The sequence below is a fragment of the Protomyctophum parallelum genome (genome assembly GCF_964188405.1).
Source record: "Protomyctophum parallelum genome assembly, chromosome: 18".
NCBI classification, from domain to species: domain Eukaryota; kingdom Metazoa; phylum Chordata; class Actinopteri; order Myctophiformes; family Myctophidae; genus Protomyctophum; species Protomyctophum parallelum.
Genome location: NC_139716.1, coordinates 27,982,925 through 28,008,214, shown reverse-complemented (window position 1 = coordinate 28,008,214; position 25,290 = coordinate 27,982,925). Strand labels below are relative to the sequence as shown.

At 43.2% G+C, this 25,290-nt stretch overlaps 1 protein-coding gene across 3 annotated transcripts in view; it reads left to right on the top strand.

The window, feature by feature from the left end:
* LOC310875856 (diacylglycerol kinase delta) overlaps window positions 1-25,290 on the top strand; it is a 130,581-nt gene that overhangs the window by 44,931 nt on the left and 60,360 nt on the right. The window contains exon 1 of one of the 3 annotated variants that reach the window (XM_083789268.1): window positions 18,435-18,595. The exons of the other annotated variants lie outside the window; for them this stretch is intronic. Coding sequence (XP_083645394.1) covers window positions 18,458-18,595 — 138 coding nt within the window. The 5' untranslated portion in view covers window positions 18,435-18,457. Of the gene's footprint in view, window positions 1-18,434; window positions 18,596-25,290 lie in introns of those variants that run through there. 3 annotated transcript variants of the gene reach the window in all.

Sequence of the window (25,290 nt, the reverse complement as noted above, 5' to 3'; positions counted from 1 at the left end):
TTTGAATGAAAACACCGGCGTGCAATAGAGCACCGAAGTCCTGACGTCACTGTCAGTAGAGGGCGTCAGTCCCCAGGTTCATGTATTTTTTATTTGCATTATAATCCCCATAGGGGGATTTTAGATCTCTTCATATAAGAACTGCGTTTGAAAAATAAACCGATCACCCCGGCCTTTTCACTCATATGGATATTATGAAGCATCGAGTGAAGTGTACAAATATACCCAAAGAGTAACAAAATAAGCATTAGAAACGAGTCAAATAACCCAGAGACTACATTTCCGGGTAGGCGGGTGGCTGCATCTGCCTGTCGCACAAAATAAACTTAATGTTAATTACGTTTATTTCTATTTTTATTTTATTGATATTTAATGTTTCGTGGTTAGTACGAGTTGAGTCACCACCAGCTGAGCTTATGTCAACGAGGAATCTCAGGAACGCAATGTGTTGACGGCTGGGTGTGACGTATATTAGCAGCGACATTGCCTTCATATGTAGTTTCAAGGCTTTTGCAGCCACATTAATTCCATTTTCTACAGAAACTGGCTGTATCAAATATTAATGAACATCATTAACGACACACAGCCACTCCCCTGACAGAAAAGCCGGGGTGGTCGGTTTATTTTTCAAACATAGTTCTTATATGAAGCGATCTAAAATCCCCCTATGGGGATTATAATGCAACTAAAAAAATACATGAACCTGTGTACTGGTGCCCTCTACTGAAAGTGACGTCAGACTTCGGTGCTCTATTATACTTTATATCACGATCACGGATCCCGACAACAGTGGTCGACCTCAATGATGGGTGAAAGCAAACTAGCAAAGCTAATTAATGTAAGAAGGATTAAAGCAGCCATGACAACTCTCCTGTGTATCCCATTCCCCACAGCACGTGGATAAAGAAGAGAGCAAAGTAGGAGCTGTTTATATTATAAGTGCATTGAGTGTCGCGCCTTGTTAATATTCCATTCAGCCAAGACCGGTACATGCATGCTGCATCTGCTTCTGCTAAAACTCTGATGATTGTGTGTAAAAAAACAAATTATCCGTTTGGTTAATTTTAAATGCACGCACGCTGAGGAGACGAGAAGAGACAAGACTATTTTTCCGCCTCTCTCCCACCCTCTACTGCAGCGCGCAGTCTCTCTCTGTCTGTCTGTGTCCCTCTCTCTTTCTCTCTCGCACTTTATTAATCATAAATGTAATTGGTCAATACGTTATATTATTTCTATATAGTCCACATTTATGTCTGCCTGGCTCAGCTGGGTCGAGTCTCTCGGAATGTCGGAAATAATCGGATTTCGGTCGGACTCGGCGCCGCAATTTGAAAGAAATCTCGGAACGGGTCGGACGAAATTGTCACGGACCCATTCGGGTTTGGTTGAACGATTTGAAAATATTTTCGGAACGCGTCGGAATCGGTAACATGTCACAGATTAATTTCGGATTTCGGAACCCTTTATTTGGACCTGTGAAGAGCTCTACATTGAACTCATTTTCCCAGAAGCCCTTGCAAGCCAGTGGATAGGTCGATTTCCGGTTACGTCATCATAACGCGTCGGTGTCGCCCGCGACAAAGCCGGATTTTCATTAACCCATTTAGGCCTGAAAAATAGCAGACCTACAAGCTCGTAGCGCGCCACTCGGTGGCACGCTATGAGCTTGTAGATCTGCTATTTTTCCACGAGAGGAAAAGTCCACGAGAGGCTCACATGTTTTCGACAGGTCACCAATCTCACCGCAACGCCGCCACGCTGGAGTGACAGAATCAAAGGGTTAATGGTCATGAATCACCACCAATATAATTGGTATAAATACTTCTCTAAATCTTTAAATGGGGAATATAATTCATGAATGGCCGATTCTTCGGTGGGTCCAGAAAACCACGCCCACTGCTATGCCCCGCACTATAGTGTGTGTGTGTGTGTGGGTGTGTGTGTGTGTGTGTGTGTGTGTGTGTGTGTGTGTGTGTGTGTGTGCGTGCATGCGTGCGTGTGTGTGGTGTCTAATTTCAGAGCGTGTCACAGGGGTCCAAATTTGCATCTAGATTACAGCGGCTCACTTTTTTAGGTCTCTGTGGGAGTTAACCCATTAAGACCTGAGGCCGATTCTAAAAAAGAAAAAAAAACACTATCTAAATCAACTTTTCTTTTTAGAATAACGTCTATTTTTATATTCATATTATCGTTGTCGGGTGGAGACATTGTACGTCCAAAAGCTGTTACCTGTGTTACCTTTCTTGTTATTTAAACAACTGTCAGCTTGTATACATCTGCTATCTTATAGAATAGCCAACATATAAAAAATATACCGTCAGAGGGGTTTGAATGAGTGTGATTCACTCATTTTGTTGGGGGGGGACCCCTGGAACCAGTGTTGTTTTTGGCAGCATTTTTTTATTTTAGTTTTAGTCATAGTCTTTTGAATAGTTTTCCTTTAGTTTTAGTCACATTTTAGTCACCAGGAAAGTCTTAGTGTCTAGTTTTAGTTTTAGTCGACTAAATATCAGAAGATTTTAGTCGACTAAATCTATGGGTGATTTAGTCGACTAAAATGTATTTTGGCGGGCCTTGATGCCGTCGTAATGACTGATTTTACACTTGCTGAAAAATAGCAGATCTACAAGCACACAACGCGTCACGCTGCGACACGTTGTGAGCTTGTAGATCTGCTATTTTCAGCATACAACCGAGTGTAAAATGACGTATACGCGATCTCTTGTCCACTAGTCCCTTCCTAACATTTTAGTCTAGTTTTTATTTGTTGATGAAATTGTCAATATATTTAGTCAGTATTTAGTCAGTAGAAAAAAGGTAGTCGACGAACATTTTTCGTTTTAGTTTTAGTCGACGAAAACAACACTGCCTGGAACACCCTCAAGGACCCCTGGGGGTCCCCGGACCCCACTTTGAGAAGCAACACACTATAACCCAAAACATTAAACGCATCTACACGTCATGTGTAGAGATGCAGTTCTCATTCCAGCCTATATACAAATGCATCTACATTTTCCATTTGCATTGATGCAGTTGTTCATTGAGTAAATAATTACATGCATGACGATTACAATGAGCTTTGCATAATAAGGCCATTATGATGGTACAATGGATGGAGTATAATAATTGTCCTTGGAGAGGAACAGATGTTGTCAATTCCATGCCACAGGTGCAAATTGTGAACGCAATACTCGCTGTCATATACCAATGCTAAGGGTTCCAATTGTTATACAATAGTATAAAAGTATACAGTAGCAGCAGTACAATCTTTTAAGTCAAACGGATAAAACACAACAAAAGCCTGTTGAGACAAAATAGCAGTGCAACAGACAATCTTACGACATTCTAATGTGTGTGTGGGGGACACATACGTTGGGGCGCATACGTTTCTTCCGACCCGAGTGCAATAGTAAGAGAGTGGCGACATGCTTTGATCTCGCCGCAAAGCAGGGTGCCTAATGGGCTAGAGTTCCAAACCTTGGAACTATCCCATTGAGATAGAATGAGCACTTCCGCATTCCATTGTTACAATGAGAGTCAACGCTATATAGTGTCGTCACTCTCATACTATTCCACTCGGGTTCCAATGTACTAACAGTCCAACACATATTGTGTGGCTGGTTAAAACTCACTCGTGGCTCCCGACATGCGTGGCCGGTTAAGACACATGCGTGGCCGGGTTAAGACACATCCGTGGCCGGTTAAGACACATGCGTGGCCGGTTAATACACATGCGTGGTCGGGTTAAGACACATGCGTGGCCGGGTTAAGACACATGCATGGCCGGTTAAAACACATGTGTGGCCCGTTAAGACACATGCGTGGCCGGTTAAAACACATGTGTGGCCCGTTAAGACACATGCGTGGCCGGTTAAGACACATGTGTGGCCGGGTTAAGACACATGCATGGCCGGTTAAAACACATGTGTGGCCAGTTAAGACACATGCGTGGCCAGTTAAGACACATGCATGGCCGGTTAAAACACATGTGTGGCCAGTTAAGACACATGCGTGGCCGGTTAAGACACATGCGTGGCCGGTTAAAACACATGCGTGGCCGGGTTAAGACACATGCGTGGCCGGTTAAAACACATGTGTGGCCCGTTAAGACACATGCGTGGCCGGTTAAAACACATGTGTGGCCGGGTTAAGACACATGCGTGGCCGGTTAAAACACATGTGTGGCCCGTTAAGACACATGCGTGGCCGGGTTAAGACACATGCGTGGCCAGTTAAGACACATGCGTGGCTGGTTAAAACTCACTTGTGACCTTACAGGCATATGCAAAGGCTCAATTTATGTAATTTAGATAGCATTGTATGTAGACATTGCTCTCTTGTATATGCATAGTTTCATTATAGACGAATGTTAGGTTGTTAGCTTACGTATGATTCTTGATGGCTATTCATGTGTTGTTCTTGCTTACTATTATTGCTCGGGATAAAGTCTGGATTAATTCTGCTAAATGCCTGAATTGTAAATTGGGTTTGGTTAGGGTTTGGGGGTATAATAGGGTGTCGGAGTAATGCCTGTTCGGACTGTTCGTATGTCGGACAGTCACAAAACACATGCACCCACTCAGGGAGTGAGCCATTTACAACCTTGGGGACAGGCCAGCCAGGGGACACATTTAGCTAAGAGCCAATTAGAATGTAAGTGGGGCCATGATTTTTTTAGGTCAGCTTTATGAGAACCGTCTGCCTTAGTGGATCATTTAAAAAATGTCAGGGTTGGTAGGTAGGTAGTGCACTAATTCATTAAAATGGAGCAGGGAGCATGTGGCGTCAGGAGTGTGTGTGTGTGTGTGTGTGTGTGTGTGTGTGTGTGTGTGTGTGTGTGTGTGTGTGTGTGTGTGTGTGTTTCTGACTGAAGCTCAATTCGGTGCACCAATATTATCCAGCTCTTTCTCCATGCGCTACCTGCCCCTCTATAGCAGAAAGCATGCTGGCTGGGCCAGGCTATGGTATATGCAGACTGCAAACTAACAGTCCGCATTCAAACCATACTTCTTTGTGTTTTTTCCAATTAATTTACCGCTGCTGCGGTAAATTAATAACCGAAACCTCACACATTTTCGGAATTTTTGTAAAGAAGAACTCGACTTCATGTACTGTAGCAGTGCTGATAAGAGAAACGGAAAACAAAACAAAGTCAGTAAATCACAGTTAAAATCTCTAGTAAGTGCTCTTTGTAGCAACAATATGTAGGCAATGTTGTTCATTTCAATTAGAGAACCTCTAAGAATTGGCCGTTTGTCTCTTTGGCATAAACAGTACACAGTTGTTCCTATACTTAGATGAACTTTTGTTTTCAAGTATGACACGTTGTATGGTCCTGTTAATATGAATTTATGAATGCATCCAGCGGGGCATCACAATACAATTAGGAATAATATGTTAATTCCACAACCACATATATTATTTTAAATATATATTTTTTATCCCACGATTTTGTAACCCATTTTTCACCCCTGTGTCAATCATCTAATGTGATCCTGGGCTCTACACACCCTCCACCAACCTAGTCCCCATATATGAGGGACATGGGGAGAGCAACGGACTTGAACTCATGCTTCCTTCATGCCTGAGTGTCCAAGTTGCTCCTTTACACCTGACAGGGGGGAGTTTCCCTGGTTGGACGTACAGTAGCGCGTGGAAGGAACACGTTATTCCTTCGACCACATATATTGGTATTGGTTGATATCGGCAATTAGGAGTTGGACAATATCGGGATATCGGAAAAAAAAAGGTCAATATCGTACATCCTTAATTAATAGGAATCAGTACATTTCAATTCATGCAGATAATATTTTAACCCGGGAACAACAACGAAACAGGGAAAGATAGATACCACCATACTATTGAAATGCTGGGGGTTCAATCAAGCGGTTAAATATAAAGTGTGTATCTCTGCACTCGTTGCACGTCACGGGTTCTCCCAGAGGAGGTCCTGGCCTAGTTCTAAAATGTACCCCAGTTTAACATCGGCCGACAAGGGTTTGACTTCCTGCCGAGTACAGTCAGTACGCACATCAGTGGCATAGATCATCTTAACCCACTAAAGCCGGGAATGCATCTGTGTCGTTTTATACTTTGTCTGTTTCAAATCATAGCAGATATATGGGTCGATATATGGGCCGCACTACGAGCTTGTAGATCAACTTTTTTTTTTTATCGTGAAAACGTGTGCAAATCTTTGAATATACATATATTCTTTCCCAGCGAACGTTTTTAACTCAAGCATTTCCTTCTGGGGGGTCCCTGGAACAACATATTTTGGGATGGCGGTTCATGGCCAAATACATGAAAAGGCGTGAGCACCACTGATATAGTTTTATTTCCGAAAATTGTTTTTAGGATTTAGAAGACATTTTGTATAGTCGGTCTTATTGGGTTAAGGGGTGCAGAGGATCAGAGCGCACCTGCGGGGGGCCCACAGCAGGGGGGGGGGAGCCTCTTAGCCCACCAATTAGAATGGAGCCAAGCACCTGCCCCCGTTTTCGTCAAAGGAGAAAGCCTTTTATGCCTCCATGCTGTATACTGTAACAGTGGTTCTCAACCAGTGGTCCAGGGACCACCAGTGGGCCTTGAGGGGGTTCCAGGTGGTCCCCAGCTACATGGAGAGTTGGTAACCAAATGGCCCCTTATAGATCTTTAACTCTTGAGAGTGTAAAATTAATCCAAACATTACATTATTGTTAAAGGACCACTTCACCACTTTTCAACCTATCTTCGTATAATAGGTCCTCATTAATAATCATGATAAAATGGCACGATTTTTTTCTACTCAGTCTGTGTCTCATGGGAGGGCTGTAGGCAGTTTAGAAACCATCTTCCAGTGACATCATCATCAGGCAGATTATTTTTTAAACAAGATCTTTTTACAAAAATGCTTAGATTTTCATTATCGTGAGAACGATGGCTTCCATTTTCGCATTGCAACTTTTCAGGACTAGAAAGCCTGCAGTTTCTATTAGCTTGTATTCCCCATCGATGATGTCACTGGAAGACAGTTTCTGAACTGCCCACAGCCCTCCTATGAGACACAGAGTAGGAAAAGATTGCGCCATTTTTTTCCTGATTATTAGTGAGGACCTATTATATGAAGATAGGTTGAAAAGTGGTGAAGTGGCCCTTTAAACATCTACACAATTCAAGTTTTGCCTCATCTCTCCTAATGGTATACCAACATCAATTAATACAGCATGGAATTGTGGACACAATCTTATCCAACGACAAACAAAAGTAAATAATGGGCCTTGATGAGAAAAGGGTTGAAACCCACTGCTGTATATAATAATTCTCTCCTTCATTCAACCTGATCACACTGTAGCTTTTTTATTATTAAGCACAGAAATGCAGAGAAAGGATGTGGTCGCCATGCTGCTAGGAATCCACCCACGCTTAGCTAACTGTGTGTGCGTGTGTGTGTGCGTGTGCGTGTGCGTGTGTGTGTGTGTGTGTGTGTGTGTGTGCGTGTGTGCGTGTGTGCGCACGCACGCGCTTGCACGTGCGTGCGTGTGCGTTAATCCCTGCAATAATTATGTGTCTGACAACGAGGGGCGACTGTGGCTCAGGAGGTATAGAGCAGGTCGTCCAATGATCCATGGGTCGGCGTTTCGAATCCCGGCTCCTCCTGTCTACATGTCGAAGTGTCCTTGGGCAAGACACTGAACCCCAAATTGCTCCCGATGTGCTGGTTGGTACCTTGCATGGCTTCCGCCGGGGTGAATGTAATGGGTGAATGTAATGCACAATCTTGGATAAAGGTGCTATATAAATGCACCATTTACAACGACGCACCTGCCTAATGTAATTTATTTGTGTATAAGCAGGCACATACTGTAGTGTACACACACACACGCACACACACACACACACACGCACACACACACACACGCACACACCACAACGTATGTTCCCCTTGCTTTATATCTGGGGAGAAAATGCATTGGAAAGAATACATTGTTGCTGTTGGGCATAAACTTCTTATCTACATATTCTAACTTATGCTTTTTTTTTTTCACACAATCACGATAGCATAAATAGTAGGAGATCCACAAGCTTGAAACAAGGTGTTTATAGAGCTTGTAGATCTGCTACTTCTGCTGTTTTTTAAATTAGAATCCTCGAAAGTATAACAATTTTGGACGTGAGGTTTCCATGCACCCGTCAGAGACGATAATGCTTTTGGTCATTGGACGGTTTATGTGAACGTGAATTTCATCTTGTGGAGGGTTGCTATGGCAACCGTGGCTTCATTAGCATCAACGTACAGTAACTATAGAAAATGTGTCTTCTTAACTAGTAAATCGGAGCTTGTTTTTAATGCACCTGGAGTGCCAGCTGGGTGGCTGAATGGAAGCTTGTTTTAATGTACCTGGAGTGCCAGGTGGGTGTGTGAGTGACTGGATATTATGTTTCACCTCAGCCCAGCTGATCACTGCCACAAGGGGGCAGTAGTGAGTGGGTTTAAGCGACATAAAACGGTAGATGCCTCCTTCGGCTCTGGGGCGTCTGTTCTCGAGAGGAGGCAAAGCTTTCCCCGAGATTCCTTTTGTGAAGCATTGCGTTCGTCACAGAAGGACGTTCTTTCCCAGCGGCACTTGCTTTGGCAATGTAAACGTTTTAGTTTCCTTTTTCTTTTTTTTTCTTTTTAAATATATAATTTTTATCCCACGATTTTGTAACCCATTTTTCACCCCTGTGTCAATCATCTAATGTGATCCTGGGCTCTACACACCCTCCGCCAACCTAGTCCCCATATATGGGGGACAAGGGGAGATCAACGGACTTGAACTCATGCTTCCTTCATGCCTGAGTGTCCAAGTTGCTCCTTTACACCTGATAGGGGGGAGTTTCCCTGGTAGCACGTGGAAGGAACACGTTATTCCAACCAGTTCCTTACCCCTCCATTAGGCGCCCCGGCTGGCCAGGGGGAGGCAGTTTAGTTTCAGTTTCCTCATGCCAATAAGGCTCGCTTTGGATTGAATTGATATGTCCCGGAACAGACGCGCCGCGATTGGCCAGTATTCACTTGAGTGGCAGCGACGCAGTGTGCCTTCCGTAAAGGAGGAGGTCACCTTACTGGACACACATGGCTGATGGCTCCAATGAACGGCATCTATTTTTTTATATATATATATATATCTATGGGTTAAGGTGTCTTACTCAAGGTGGAAAGTAACTAAGTACATTTACTTAAGTACAATTTTACTTTACCTGGGTTCTTCCATGATCTCGACCGCGGTCGATAGAATGATGATGGTGACTTTGATTGTTATTACAAGACACGCATTATCTGCTTCAGCCCTATACATCTGTTATTTTCAAAAGATTAGTGTGTGTGTGTGTGTGCATGTGTGCGACTGACTGTGTGGCGCACGAGCGTGCACGCTCACACATTTGATCTCGTCAACTTTCTTTTGGGCTTGTTTTTCGTACACGTGCATGCACGTTTCTCTCGCCAAATCAACTCCGTCTCCTCCCACCTGGTCTTCCATGAAAGACCAGGCCTTGATGACTAATTGCATGCTGTCTGCGACTGTGCCAATTAAGCCAAAGCATCTGGTGCATTATCCGCTCGGAATGAAAACCCAATGCACATTCTGACCTCCGCCGATCATATCGTTATGTTTGATTATTTTGGACTGATCACGAGGCACCGCTCACTCTGACCATAATTATGTCGATACGTGCATTGCGAGCACATGCACACACACGGTGCAGGCATTGACACACATGGCTCCATTTTCGTCACCCGCTTATCCCTAAACTTCTTTGCCCTTTTTTTAAACTATTTTGCAAAATATTTTTGAATAGTTAAAATGGCCAGTCTACAAGCTCACAACGTGTCAATATAGATTGGGTATTTGAACTATTCAAAAATGTTTTTCAAAATAGTAAAAAAAAAAAGGCAATGAAAGTTTGCCCAACTGGGCAAGTGCTCGTTTGAGAGGGGACGCAACCGTCTTTAAACGACACAAGATATCTGTCTAAACACCTGGACGTGGCCATGAGTGATCTGTCTTCTGATCGGTGGGATGTAAAGAACACTGTTTACCTACAATGTGCTGTTTAACAAAAAAATCACACCCGTGTGAACCGAGTGGTGCAACTCCCCTCTCTCCCCCCACTCATCTCTCTCTCTCTCTCTCTCTCTCTCTCTCTCTCTCTCTCTCTCTCTCTCTCTCTCTCTCTCTCTCTCTCTCATTAGCAGGCAACAGTGCAGCACTGTCTCTCTCTCTCTGTTTCTGCATGGCACAACAGCGCCCCTACTGGTACTCATAATGGTGCTCATGAACACATACATAGGTGAACCAACACATATAGGTGAACACGGACATTGCTGGTTGTAGGAGTGGTTGTACCACTCAAAAAGACAAATGTAAACCCGTAGTCATATTCATACCTATAGTGTTTGGCATAGAAATTGAGGAATGACATTTTTGTATTGCCCAGGAAGTAAAAATTGTACATCATTTTATAATGGATTCTTTACTTTTGGGCCAAGTGGGCCAAGACCTGTATACTTACTTGCCCGACTGGCAAGTGCAGAGAGTGAGACATCAGTGTCAACCCCTGACACATACGATTCCCGTGGACAAAAAATATTTTGTGCAGACACTGTGTCCCTAGGGAGGATCTACAAATGGAGACGTGTGTTTGTGTGTGTGTGTGTCTCTCTCTCTCTCTCTCTCTCTCTCTCTCTCTCTCTCTCTCTCTCTGTGTGTGTGTGTGCCATCTACTGGTGAAATTATGACACTGCAGACATAAACGGAGAAAGGGAGTAATGAGAGAGGGGTGCAGACAAAAAGGAAGAGCAAATAGTGAGTGATAAACGATGCCGGTTTCATTGAAAACATCCTCTTTGTAATCCCGTGAGTGTGATAATTGATTTCCGCACGTTGATTGTGCGTTGATCAAGGCTATACTGTTTTGAAAGCGACGATGCGCGTTGTCCGACATTACTAAACCACTAAATCTAACCCTAACACTAACCCTAACCTCAGTCTTAACAGGCCACGTAAGTCCCCTAACCTCATATCAGTCTTAACCGACCACTTAAGTCCCCTAACCTCATATCAGTCTTAACCGGCCACGTAAATCCCCTAACCTCATATCAGTCTTAACCGACCACATAAGTCCTCTGACCTCATATCAGTCTTAACCGACCACGTAAGTCCCCTAACCTCATATCAGTCTTAAAGGTATATTCAGTGATTTCACTCAAAAAACCTTAGGTTTCGTTTTTGGCTGTGGGACCCAGCCTTTCGTCCAATCAGGATAGAGAGTCAAAAACGAAACCTAAGGTTTTTTGACCCCCAGGGGTTAACTGGGGACAGGGAGGAACTCCTTATATGGCCAGCACACTCTATAGTAGGGAGGATTATCACAACAAAACAAAAAAATAAGTGATATTTGAATTAAGTGAAATCACTGAATATACCTTTAACCGACCACGTAAGTCCTATGATTTTCAAAAATACCCCGCAATTTAGAAAATTCAAATGAAATAAGATAAATGCTTTTTAACCTTCAGATATTGAACGCATTTAAGTGAAAATATAATGCAATAGCATTTACATTTCATCTCCAGGTGTGCTCATTCTATGACAGAATGAAACAGCAAAAGCAATTTACATTGCATTTGCATTTTCAAATTGCCGTGTGTACGACTTGAAAATGAAAATGCAATGCGAAAAGGTGTGGTCTCCAGGTGTGGTCATTCTATGACAGAATGAAAAAGCAAAAGCAAATAGCATTGCATTTTAGTGCACACGCCAATTTGAAAATTAAAATGTAATGTTATTTGCTTTTGCTTTTTCATTCTGTCATAGATTTCTGATTTATTTTTGTCCCAAGAAATGCGTCAATGACCTGAAAATGAAAAAAAGCATTTATCTTATTTCAATTGACTTTTCATATTTGCCATTTCATTTGAACAGTGGCAGCTTCCATAACTGAGACCAAATTCAATGCTCTGATTAAACGTGATTTTTGTCCCTTTCAGTGCATCGATGGCATTCGAAACGGGTGAAAAAGATCTGCATGTTACATTAGTATTATGTAGCTTCTTGTAGAAGCCATCCTCACTGTTTGTCTATTTATTATTAGTATTATTATTATCACAATTGTTGTAGCTATTTGGCATTAGTGGGCTTTGGTTTGATGGGTTATAATTTAATTATTGTTTGGACAACAGGGGCACCCCTCTCCAGGCCTAATTGCTTGCCAGAGGGTATACGTATAGGCCTGGGTGATTGGGGAGCGGCATGCACCTGGTGGACAAACGGTTTTCACCAGATAGACAGAGAGAAAGAAAGACGGCACAACACAGAGATCATGCCATGAATACCGGATGACTCGCCCCGGTGCTTGCCCGTTTTTCCTCCCGGAATTGTCACCAGTGAGGGGGATAACTTTGTAATATGCTATTGGCTGTTTGTATTCTTTTTGGAAAAAATATAAAAAGATACTCCTGTAGAAAGGCTATATTATTTTACTTATATTGACCCTATAAACAATTTAGTATTATTTAGTATAATGTAAGGTTTTGCACACTCAAATGGTGACTCGAGCCGCATTGTGAGCCCCATCCCCCACGTACACTTTAAAGAGGTGGGTTTACCCTGTCGTGACTCCAGCCGCATTGTGAGCCCCATCTTAAAGAGGTGGGTTTACCCTGTCGTGACTCCAGCCGCATTGTGAGCCCCATCCCCACGTACACTTTAAAGAGGTGGGTTTACCCTGTCGTGACTCCAGCCGCATTGTGAGCCCCATCCCACGTACACTTTAAAGAGGTGGGTTTACCCTGTCGTGACTCCAGCCGCATTGTGAGCCCCATCCCCATCCACTGCACGTACACTTTAAAGAGGTGGGTTTACCCTGTCGTGACTCCAGCCGCATTGTGAGCCCCATCCCCACATACACTTTAAAGAGGTGGGTTTACCCTGTCGTGACGTACACTTTAAAGAGGTGGGTTTACCCTGTCGTGACTCGAGCACGTACACTTTAAAGAGGTGGGTTTACCCTGTCGTGACTCGAGCCGCATTGTGAGCCCCATCCCTTTAAAGAGGTGGGTTTACCCTGTCGTGACTCGAGCCGCATTGTGAGCCCCATCCCCATCCACTGCACGTAGACTTTAAAGAGGTGGGTTTACCCTGCCGTGACTCGAGCCGCATTGTGAGCCCCATCCCCCACGTACACTTTAAAGAGGTGGGTTTACCCTGTCGTGACTCCAGCCGCATTGTGAGCCCCATCTTAAAGAGGTGGGTTTACCCTGTCGTGACTCCAGCCGCATTGTGAGCCCCATCCCCACGTACACTTTAAAGAGGTGGGTTTACCCTGTCGTGACTCGAGCCGCATTGTGAGCCCCATCCCCATCCACTGCACGTAGACTTTAAAGAGGTGGGTTTACCCTGCCGTGACTCGAGCCGCATTGTGAGCCCCATCCCCCACGTACACTTTAAAGAGGTGGGTTTACCCTGTCGTGACTCCAGCCGCATTGTGAGCCCCATCTTAAAGAGGTGGGTTTACCCTGTCGTGACTCCAGCCGCATTGTGAGCCCCATCCCCACGTACACTTTAAAGAGGTGGGTTTACCCTGTCGTGACTCCAGCCGCATTGTGAGCCCCATCCCCCTACACTTTAAAGAGGTTGGGTTTACCCTGTGGTGACTCGAGCCGCATTGTGAGCCCCATCCCCGGCGGAAGTCTGACTCTGAGCGCCGTCGACAGACTGTAAAATCATAATTTGCATATTATTTCCATATTTAGATGTCTCTCCACCAGACTGTGTGTGTGCTCATAATGGTGTTTTTGAGTGGTGCAACCACTCTAAGGAACAGCAATGTCCGTGTCCGCCTATCTATGTGACGTTAACCCACCCACCACCTACCTATGTGACTGTGAGCACGAGTATGACTATTAGTACAGTAGAGGCGCTGTTGTGCCAGAACAGAGAGAGAGACAGTGCACTGCTAATATGAGAGAGAGAGAGAGAGAGAGAGAGAGAGAGAGAGGAGGGGGGGGGGGGGGGAGTTGCACCACTCAGTTCATGAGTATATAAACACAATCTGTGGGAAAGTAACTAAGGTACGTACATTTATTAAGTACTGTACTTTCGTACATTTTTGAGGTGTACTGTAGTTTTATTTTACTGGGGTATATTTCCAATTTTCTATTACGTTTAGTTCTACTTCGATACATCCTAAAAAGATAAATATTGTAATTTTATTCCACTACCACTTATTTTAAATATTTCGTTATACTGAACTGGTTACTTTGTGTATTTTGATTATTGTCATACAAAAACACACATTAACCACTCCAGCCCTACTGTATAACAGTATAATGTATATACCTGTACTTTTTCAGCCATTTGAAATGAGCCGTGCGTCACGGTGTGATGCATTGTGAACTTGTAAATCGGCTATTTTCAAGAGTGGCAGTTCGAACCCGGGCTCCCCAGAGTTACTGTCGAAGTGTCCTTGAGCAAGACACTGAACCCAAATTGCTCCTGATGTGCTGGTTGGTGCCTTGCATGGTTTCCGCCGCCATCGGTGTTTGAATGTGTGGGTGAATTGATGCACAATTAGGGATCCTACCATTGCTGTCATGGCCGTACATTAAAGCTACCTGATTTATGGCAAAATAAATGGTTATGGGCAACTTCAATAATAATCACTATTATGGTCCATAAAACATTTATTCAGCCTTTTGAATGCATTAATTGCATACACTATTCGATGATATATTTTCTGCCTATTCGGGCCGAAACCGAATAGGTCGAAAATGCTTTTTTAGCCATTTTCTGCCGAATATGTTCTGCGGACCGAATATCTATATGCTATGTAAAGATGTGTGTTTTTTATCTGGAACCCAGCCTATTCAGGTATTTAAGTCTGATTTTAATTTTGTAGTGCTACGTTAAGTGCGGGTCCAAGTGGCACCAGCTCCCGTCCGCATCTCATTGTAAATAGAATAGCCTATCTAAACGTGTGAATCTTTTTTACAATGACGTTTATTCATCAGAAAGGAAGCCATTGAGGGTTAAAATGCGTCTAATGCAGGGTGTTTCAACAGGTGGTCCGTGGACCACTGGTGGTCCTGTGGAGGTATTGCATGTGGTCCCTGACCTAGCTCTGGTCCGATAGCCTTCTAGTTCTACTGCTTCTACGATTCTGCCCTGCGCAGTTTCTAAATGAAACGCATTAGAGCTCTGGGACCAGAGCTATCCTGACCATGCATTTAGTAATGTAGCAAAGTGAAGATATTGTATTTTCTTCCATGGAACAGTGCACCAAACGTCTGTGCACTCACTGTTCCGTGGAAGTGCGTCAATGTTATCAGAATGTCTGGAAGTCTGAGTTAAGAAATTCCACAGAAAAGGCAGTTAGAATCTCAAGAAGGGTGAAGTGTACCATTCATCATTATTAGGAAATGTGCCCATATAATCATGTCATCATGTGCTATATCTTGCACATATTTGCCATTTTTACTATATATATATTATTAAAATAGTTCAAATAGCAATAATAGCCATAATGTATGGGTGTAGATCTGCTTCAAGATAGTAAAATATGGAAAAAAAAGTTTAGGGATAAAGGTTATAGGGCCAAGATATAGGGCTATTAGGGCCACATGTGTCAGTACTGTATATCAGTTAAGTCCATGGACCATCGTTGAGAAACAGTATAAGACATGGGATGCATTGGATAACAAGTGTTACGAAAGCACTAATCTTAGCCCAGGCCATATCCCATTACAACACAACAGTGGTCCCCAGGTTGATCCTTAGTCAAGGTGGTGGTCCCTGGTTCACAATCAGTTGAAAACCCTGGTCTATTGCTTCCAACTCGAGTAGAATTATTAATGTTTTGTAGTGTCCATGAAAAATAAATTATATGATGAGACAATAAAGACTATTATTATCATTATTATTGAAGGTGGTAACAGTCCATTTGCTCAGTACAATATTTCGGGGGCATATTTAGAATGTGTGCAGGCTTGAGTATGTTGAATATAGTTTGCAATTAATGAGGATTTAGTTGACACAATGAAATAAAATGGCGATAGTATCCAGTGTGGGGCAGACGGCCTGTCACAGCCAGATTTGGGAGAGCAGCAGCTTTGTTGTTGCGAGGAAAGCGGTAAAATGAGACTTTCGTGGTTGTTTTCGTCTCAGATTTAGTCCGACGGAGCGTCACAGTATAACTCTATGGGGACGCAAAAGCGACACAAAAGTAGGACCGGAAGTATCTCTGGAGGGGGCGTTCACGTCACGGCTAAAATACTGAATTAGGGTATAGATGTGTTTTGGATCTGGAACCCAGCCTATTGGGGTGTACTGTAGATGTCCGTGTCTTTTTGGCTGTAGGACATTAGGACATTCTGCACAATGTGTAGCCTATACTATTACTTTTGATGCTTTTAAGTATATTTTTAATGTTATGCCGAAACTTTAGTACTTTTACTCATGCAGTTTACTCATAAATTGAGGTATTTTACTTGTCTACTTTTCCACCATTGCCGTGTGCTCATAATGTTGTTATATTCTGTCCATATCGGGTTGCAACTCGAACGGGGCTGAGGCTGAGCTCTAGCGAACTTCGCAACGCTCGACATGGCGACTCGCTGTACATACAGTACATACACTGGTCTGTCCGTCCATCGTCCGTCCGTGTGTAGAGGAGCAGCATTGATGCAGCCATGAGCTTAAATAATGATTGGAGAGTCTAGTCTGTCTGCTAATCAAAATGTCTGCGCTTTATTCTCCTGACCCTCTTGTCTATGTGGACCACACGCACGCACGCACGCACGCAAACACACACACACCAGACTAATCATGACCACATCAGCTGGGCTCGAAAAAAGCTCTCCCCTAGGGGAAGGGGGGGAGAGAGAGAGAGAGAGAGAGAGAGAGAGAGAGAGAAGAGAGAGAGAGAGAGAGAGAGAGAGAGAGAGAGAGAGAGAGAGAGAGAGAGAGAGAGAGAGAGAGAGAGGAGAGAGAGAGAGAGAGAGAGAGAGAGAGAGAGAGAGAGAGAGAGAGAGAGAGACTGCTGTGTGTGTCTGCAGGGGAACAGCATGTTTCTGCTCATTAAGAGGGATTGATATGCAGACTGACACAACACACACACACACACACACACACACACACACAGGCTGACTGTAATGTGCCTTGGCAGGTATAAGGACACCGATCTGACACACAGAATGATCTGATGACAACGCACACACACACACACACACACACACACACACACACACACACACACAGACACGTTAACTGAATAAATCATATAAGAAGTAAACAAAACACGCACATGCACAAACACACACACACCACACACACACACACACACACACACACACACACACACACACACTCTGACAGTTGATGTGATCAGAGATGCTTTCAGCTCTTGTCTGTGAAACAGAATAATTTGTCTCATCGGTGTGACATACATATTTCTGCAGTGTGCCGTGCGTGTCTTCTTATGTGGGAAAACAGTATACTGTTTCCTGGAGGCTATATATAGGAGTGGAATAACTTGTTTGACTGGCTTGCTGCTGAGCACACACACACACACACCCACACACACACACAGTGTATCTCAAAAGGTGTACCCCAGAGCACACCTGTGTGGGCGGGGCTTATGGCTGACTGGGGAAGTTTGAAAGAGGAAGTGCTTGTGTGGCATTGTTTGTTTGAGGAACAGAACAGACAGACAGACAGGCAGGCAGGCATGGACTCACTTGCAACACGGGGTGGAAAGAGACATCACAACTCGTAGAAAGTGCTAGAAACACGAGAAGAAACAAAGGGCTGTTGTTTTGTCGTTGTTGTACTCCAAACGATCGTGTCCATAGAAGAGAGAGAGAGATTTAAAGAAGACAATCCAACTGACTGAAAGTAGCAAACGGCAAAATGAAAGACAGAAAGAGATAGAGATAGAGAGAGCGAGAGAGAGAGGCAGAGGGATTGACAGACAGAAGACAGAACGATTGAGTAGCAAAGAGAAAGAGCAAAGTGAAGGCAAATACATAGACAGAGTGAACAAAGGAGAGCCAGATAAGACAGAGAGAGATAAACGGAATATAGCAAGAGCAAAGTACAGAGACATGGTGTAAATAGTGGACAAACAGAGAGAGCCAGAGAGAAGGAGAAGAACAACAACCAGGCACTGTATACCATCAACACCACAACATTTTATTGTAGTATTAGTATAGGCTTCACAGTATAAGGCTAGTATTTTAGTATAGCATTACTATCAGTATAGTGTCGACGCTGGTGCTTTCTGCTACGGCACAGTCTCTTGGAATGTTTGGATAATTGGCCCACGGACAGTACAGTATACTGTACATCATATCCGAGTACGGTGAGGTGAGGTCATCACTGCGCAGGTGGGCGGGGGGGGGGCGGCCTGCATGATGCCGGGTCTGTGTGGAACCACCATGTGCTGTCTGGTGCCGATGACCTTCCAGTGCGGGGGAGAGGGACACACGGGGGAGGGGGACGACAGCCAGCTCAGCCACGATGACCACCTCGAGACCACTTCTTGCTCCTCCGATAACAACAACCTGAAGAGCAAGGTGTGTGTGTGTGTGTTGGGGGTTTAACTTTAATTGCTGTGTGCCCGGGGGGCACTTTAATTGCTGCGTGCGTGCGTGCGCGCGTGCAGTGACAAGGTCTGACAGAATGTGCTGTAGATATTTCACAGGTCATGAAAGTATAATTGTACGACAGCTTTCAAACGATGACTCATGCGTGCGCTGTACGTGCCATCTTCAAACTGTCGACTCATTGGAATGTCGTTGAACCTCAGACCAAAGGAAGCATGAGTTATTCTCTTTTGATTTGTGTTTTCTCTCTCATATCACTGTCAGTTGTACTAGGTTTAATAAGGACACATGACTGGTACTTTACAATGTGTGTGTGTGTGTGTGTGTGTGTGTGTGTGTGTGTGTGTGTGTGTGTGTGTGTGTGTGTGTGTGTGTGTGTGTGTGTGTGTGTGTGTGTGTGTGTGTGTGTGTGTGTGTGTGTGTGTGTGTGTGTGTGTGAGTATACACTCAACCCCCCCCCCCCCCCCCCCACACACATGCTTATTGCTGCATGGGTGTGTATTGTTGCTTCACAAATGCATGTCACAGATGGGTCGGTGTGAATGTGTTACACATTTTACAAGCTATATGAGTGGAAAACGTGCGTGTGTATTGCTATGCTTGTGAGAGGAAAGTTTGTGTGTGTATGTATATGTATACATACATACATACATACATACATATTTGAGGCTAGACATTGCAAGGAAACCTTTTCCGGTCCTCACAGGCTAAATGATTGGTTTACAGGGTTATAGTTGAGGCTCATATCAAGGCCCATTTATAATACGGCATATACCACGGTATTGAGTCGACTGGGCTATAGTATGGAAAAAATCCCCAAAAATGGTATACTACTTCTCTCCAGGAAAGATGGCAGAATATATATATATTGCTGTGTCTGTGCAGTATGCTGTAGGTACCCTAGGGGGGCTTATATACAGTAAGAGAACATGCGCCTTATAGCGTCATGTTCCTGTTTCCCCTCTGAAGTGTTGTCAGTAAGTGTCGTCACCTCTCACCTGCGCCTGTCATAACAAACCTCCCCCCGTCAGAGTCAGTGAAACAGCTGAATGCTCATGTCAGATAATATCTTTCAAAACTCACTGTCCCTTTCTTCTCGTCAGGTCTTAACCCATTTGGGGGGGGGGGGAACCCATTTTGGTGTTAGCATTATGTTATGCTTTAGCTATTGAAAAATGGCAGATCTACAAGCTCATAAGCGTGCCACCGAGTGGCGCGCTTACGAGCTTGTAGGTCTGCTATTTTTTAAAGATTGTGAAAATGTGCCTTGAATCTTTGAATATATATATTATTACAGAGTGAACATTTTAATTCAAATCTTTGCTTCTGGGGAGGTCCCTGGAACTACATATTTGCAGATGGGGAGGGGGGGGGGGGCATATTACATATAATTTTTGGTGTCCTTGACATGAAATATTGAGCACCACTGAATACAGAAACAATGTTTTTCAGAAAACTGTCGGGATTTTGAAGACATTGGTTAAATTTCGACGTCAGGCCTAAATGGGTTAATGGTCTGCTGTGTGTACTGTATGTGTACACCATGAACCATACCACACCATGAACCATACAAGCACTTGCCTCGACTGTGTTGTTTTGAGTCCCAAGGGGGATACATACAGTATGCCGTACTGTAGTACCTATACATGCTGAAAATGTGTGCCATCTCCTGGCATAGGCGTCATTTTGGACGGGTCCACAAATTTCAGTTGTTTCATGTATATTTTCTTCACCTCTTCTTTACTAACATTTCTTGCAGATTAACCCATTTTTACGTAGAAAAAAAAAAAAAAACATTCGCTCTGAAAGAATTATATATTCAAAAAAATTCAAGATTTTTCAAAAATAGCGGACCTACAAGCTTGTAGCGCGCCACCACTCGGTGACATCATCGATGGGAAATTCAAGCTAATAGAAACTGCATGCTTTCTAGTCCTGAAAAGGTGCAATGCGAAAATGGAAGCCATCGTTCTCACGATAATGAAAATCTAAACATTTTTGTAAAAAAATCGTGTTTAAAAATAAATCTGCCTAATGATGATGTCACTGGAAGACGGTTTCTGAACTGCCCACAGCCCTCCTATGAGACACAGACTGAGTAGAAAAAGATCATGCCATTTTATCATGATTATTAGTGAGGACCTATTATATGAAGATAGGTTGAAAAGTGGTGAAGTGGTCCTTTAACAGTTTGACTGCGGAAGTAATTAATCGCAATGCCCCGTTGACTGCCTAGTTTCAGTGCCCTTTGAAGAACGACCGCTCGTTCCTTTTCATGAAAATCAGTGTTGTTTTTGGCAGCAAATTTAGATTTTAGTTTTAATCCTAGTCTCTTGAATAGTTTTCATTTAGTTTGTCACATTTTAGTCACCTGAAATGTTTTAGTCTAGTTTTAGTCGACTAAATGTCATACGATTTTAGTCGACAAAATCTACAGTTGATTTAGTCGACTAAAATGTATTTTGGCGGGCCTCGAGGCCGTCGTAATGACTGATTTTACACTTGCTGAAAATAGCAGATCTAGAGCTTGTGTAGATCAGCTATTTTCAGCATTTAACCAAGTGTAAAATGACGTATAGTGGATCTCTTGTCCACTATAGTCCCTTCCTAACATTTTAGTCTAGTTTTTATCTGTTGATTGTCAATCCATTTAGTCTTAGTTTTAGTCATCGTAGCTTAGTTTCCATTTAGTTTCCATTTAGTTTTCGTCAGTGGAAAAAGGTAGTCGACGAACATTTTTCGTCTTAGTTTTAGTCGACGAAAACAACACAGATGAAAGTCCACTTTAAAATGGTGTGATCCTTTGTCGTAGTGTTGAAAGATAATCCAAATTAAGTGGCGATCAACCACACAGAGTGCAGGAGGAACGTGTCCGTCCGCCATTGGAACGCATCAGGCCTCCATTTCCCAGAAGCCCCTTAATTTCCATGCTGAAACATTTGCAGTGACCTCATCCGAACGCGTCACCACCTATCCCACTTTGTCCGATTGAAACCCAGTGCGTCTTAAAACGTATTGAAAACACAAATTAAACAATTAAAACGTTAACTCGTTAGTGGGAGGGAAGCTGTTAATCCTACATCAATTAACTCGTGAAAACTCGTGAATGGAGGGAAAGTGTTAAAGGATAATTCCAGATGAACCTTTTTTCTTACCATACCCTTTTATTTTCCTATTTCTTACCTTACCTTACTTTCTTACCTTCTTGCCTTCTTCTTTTTTCTGGTTCAATTTTCCGGACTGTTCTTTATTGTTACATCTTGTGTACAGCTACATAAGAGCAGTGGCGTGCACAGATAGATACTAGGGGGTGCTAGAGCACCACCTGCCCTTGCCCTCTGGACAGCAATGTGCCCTTTTGAAAAATTTACTTTTTTGAAAATTACATTTATTTTTGAAGTGTGTGTGTGTGTGTGTGTGTGTGTGTGTGTGTGTGTGTGTGTGTGTGTGTGTGTGTGTGTGTGTGTGTGTGTGTGTGTGTGTGTGTGTGTGTGTGTGTGTGTGTGTGTGTGTGTGTGTGTGTGTGTGTGTGTGTGAGAGAAGGCCCATCAGGGGCCAACTGTTGTGATGCAAAATTAGCGTCGCTCTAATCATAAGCCTGTTGAATTGTTCTCACGAGTTTCTCTGCCGGTCATGTCTGAGAGCAGAGCCACAGCTAGAGAGGAATGCTGATGAGCAGAGCGATGGATCTTTAATGGAAAGAGAGGACAGTACACGCACACACGCACATGCACACTCAGACAGACAGACAGACAGAGGCACGCACGCACAAGATCCGACAGAGCGATAGAGAAGTACTGATGGGAATTGGGAACTTGTTATTTTCAGTGACTCAAGTCATTGATTTGATTTGAATTGCTTCAAGCAAACACACCAAGAAGGTTATAAAAAGGCAACTGAGGATACCGTAATGATGAGGAAAAAAAACGTATTTTAACGTATTTCCACTGTGCTCCTCTTGCGCAATCGACATCAACATACCGTGAATGTTCAGGAACATGCTGAACCTTTGAGTAAGTGACCGTAATCTGAAGACCGCACCTTAGCCCGTATACAGTAGAACATGACGTATACACTTGCCCTCAGCCTTGACGACCCTGCCCGCTTATGCCTACAATAAATGTAGTTCATATACAGTATAGCAGGTTATGTAGACAGCTGCCAGGTTCATTTTGTTGACCTGGCAATGGCATCCTATAGTTTGTATTATAGTTTCAACATACAGATGATTATTATCTTTTTTTTTTAATATATTCTACAGCAGTGGGTGGGGGACCGCCAAATTATTTTGGGGGGGGGGGTCCTCAAATTATATAAAAATAAATAAAAATAAAACTTGAAATAATTGAATGTACTTGGTATTTGTACTTTACTTGAGTATTTATTTTACTTCTACTTCTACTGTCAGAGGCAAATATTGCGCTTTTACTCCACTACAATTATTTGAAAGTAGTTACTTTGTAGATTTTGGTTGTAGATAGATAAACTTGAAATGGGACATTCCGTATAATGTGCATGACTTTTGGTATTTTAAGTACATTTTGATGCCAATACTTATAGGCATCGTATTTTTTGCAAGTGGGCACTGATCCAGAAAGGGTTGGGAACCACTGACTACATTAGACGGAGGACGAGAGAGGAGAGACATTTACTGTAGCTTGCCTGCCTTTATGTGTTTTGATGTCCATTTCATCAATCATTCGTATAATTATGAATGATGAAATCGATATAAAACCAGAGAGGGCTGCAGTCAGGCTGATGTCTCTCCCTTTCCTCTCATTTGTACAAGTTTACATGCAGTGAAGAATCACTCATGTTTACAAGGCATCGGCTGCTGGTAAACCACATTAACAAGATTACATTGGCAACCATAAGAAGTGTGTGTGTGTGTGTGTGTGTGTGTGTGTGTGTGTGTGTGTGTGTGTGTGTGTGTGTGTGTGTGTGTGTGTGTGTGTGTGTGTGTGTGTGTGTGTGTGTGTGTGTGTGTGTGTGTGTGTGTGTGTGTGTGTGTGTGTGTGTGTGTGTGTGTGTGTGTGTGTGTGTGTGTGTGGGGGGGGAAGGGGGGGGGGGGGTGATCACATTTGAATTCCATTAAGGTCCTATCCTGACCTGAAATTGCATTTTCTGTTTACTAAAGACCTGAAGAGACAGGCACACTCTAGCAGTTATTAATAACACAAATACATTTTAATAACAAAGGCAAGTCACTTACCCCACCTTTTTAAAGCTGAAAATAATATTGTATTCTTTGAAATAATATAATAATAATAGCTCAAATTTATATAGGGCTTCTCTAAATACCCAAAGCGCTTTACATAAAACACCAGGAACAGACTTTAGGAAATGATTCTCCGTTCATAGACATTTCAAAAAGTATTTATTTAAAGACGTTTACGCCGCGGACAAAGCCAAAGGAAGAAAAAAACGGCAGGTTACAACAGTTTTCTTTGTTGTTTTTCTTCTTTGTAATTATTTGTTTGGTCCAAAATATTGTGTTTGTTGTCATGAGTTGTCACGACTCGAGTTGGCCTTGTCCGCGGCTTAACAGTCTTTAAATAGATACCTTTTGAAATGTCTATGGGAAACATGCATTGGGAATCATTTCCTGGGCCTGGCGTCGTCATGACTGCAATGCTCTATAGGGGAGCCAGGTTTGTTGAGTGCTTTTTGTAGGCGGTGAGCAGAATTTTGTGCGATGCAATGCTGGCTATTACAGCACCATGACTGTTATTTGGTGATGTGTTCATTCACGCATGCAATCATATAGTTCCTGAAAACACACAATTAACACACACACACCACACCATGTCGGTTCACAGTGACTCACACGTGAGCTGCTGAACCCTCGGTCAACAAGACAAGAGGGACTGTGAAATGATACACGGTGATGGTGATTGCAGACAAACATGGGGACATTCTCATTCTACTGTTCTGCTACTAAAATGTAGAATGACCTGACACCATCCTACCCGATGTCTGTCTATCACTGGTCTCTTTCAAAATTGGCCTGAGAAAAATAAAACATCTATGCAGTCGACCACAATCGGAGGTGAATGCAAATTCACTGCTGCTGTTCTCTCCTTCCTGGTTTCAGATGGTATTTTGTAGGTCAAGTTTAAAGTTAGTTAGTTAAAGTTAGTTAAAACACCAAAAGGGGTTCCCTCCCAGAATGGGTTAAAAGGAGAACTTTGTTATTTGTAATGAATGTTTTTCATTTCATTTGAAACATCTTTTAAAACGATAAATGTTTTAATAAATCGGAAAAAGATAGAGATAGTTATAGACTATACTTGCGAGTCGTGATCGACCCACAGAAATTGCAACAATTGGATCCCGACCCACTGTCTGGGGACACGTTGGACTGTCTCTGATTTGCTCGGGGCCTCGACCTTCCACACTGGGCCATCATCACCCCACACACACACACACACACACACACACACACTGTAAATTGCAAGGTGGTGAGTCGTGGCTGTGCCGTGAATTGCACCATCGATCCCTCCGTGAGTCTCTGCTTTGTCATCGCAATGCTCCTGTCAGGGACGTTGATTGACTAAGTGCTAGACAGACAGACAGGCTAATGGAGCATCTGGCGTGGCGCTCCACTTCCCTGCCTCAGGGGCTGTTCCTTCCAGGAGGAGTAGAGGACATTATGAAGGCTTGCT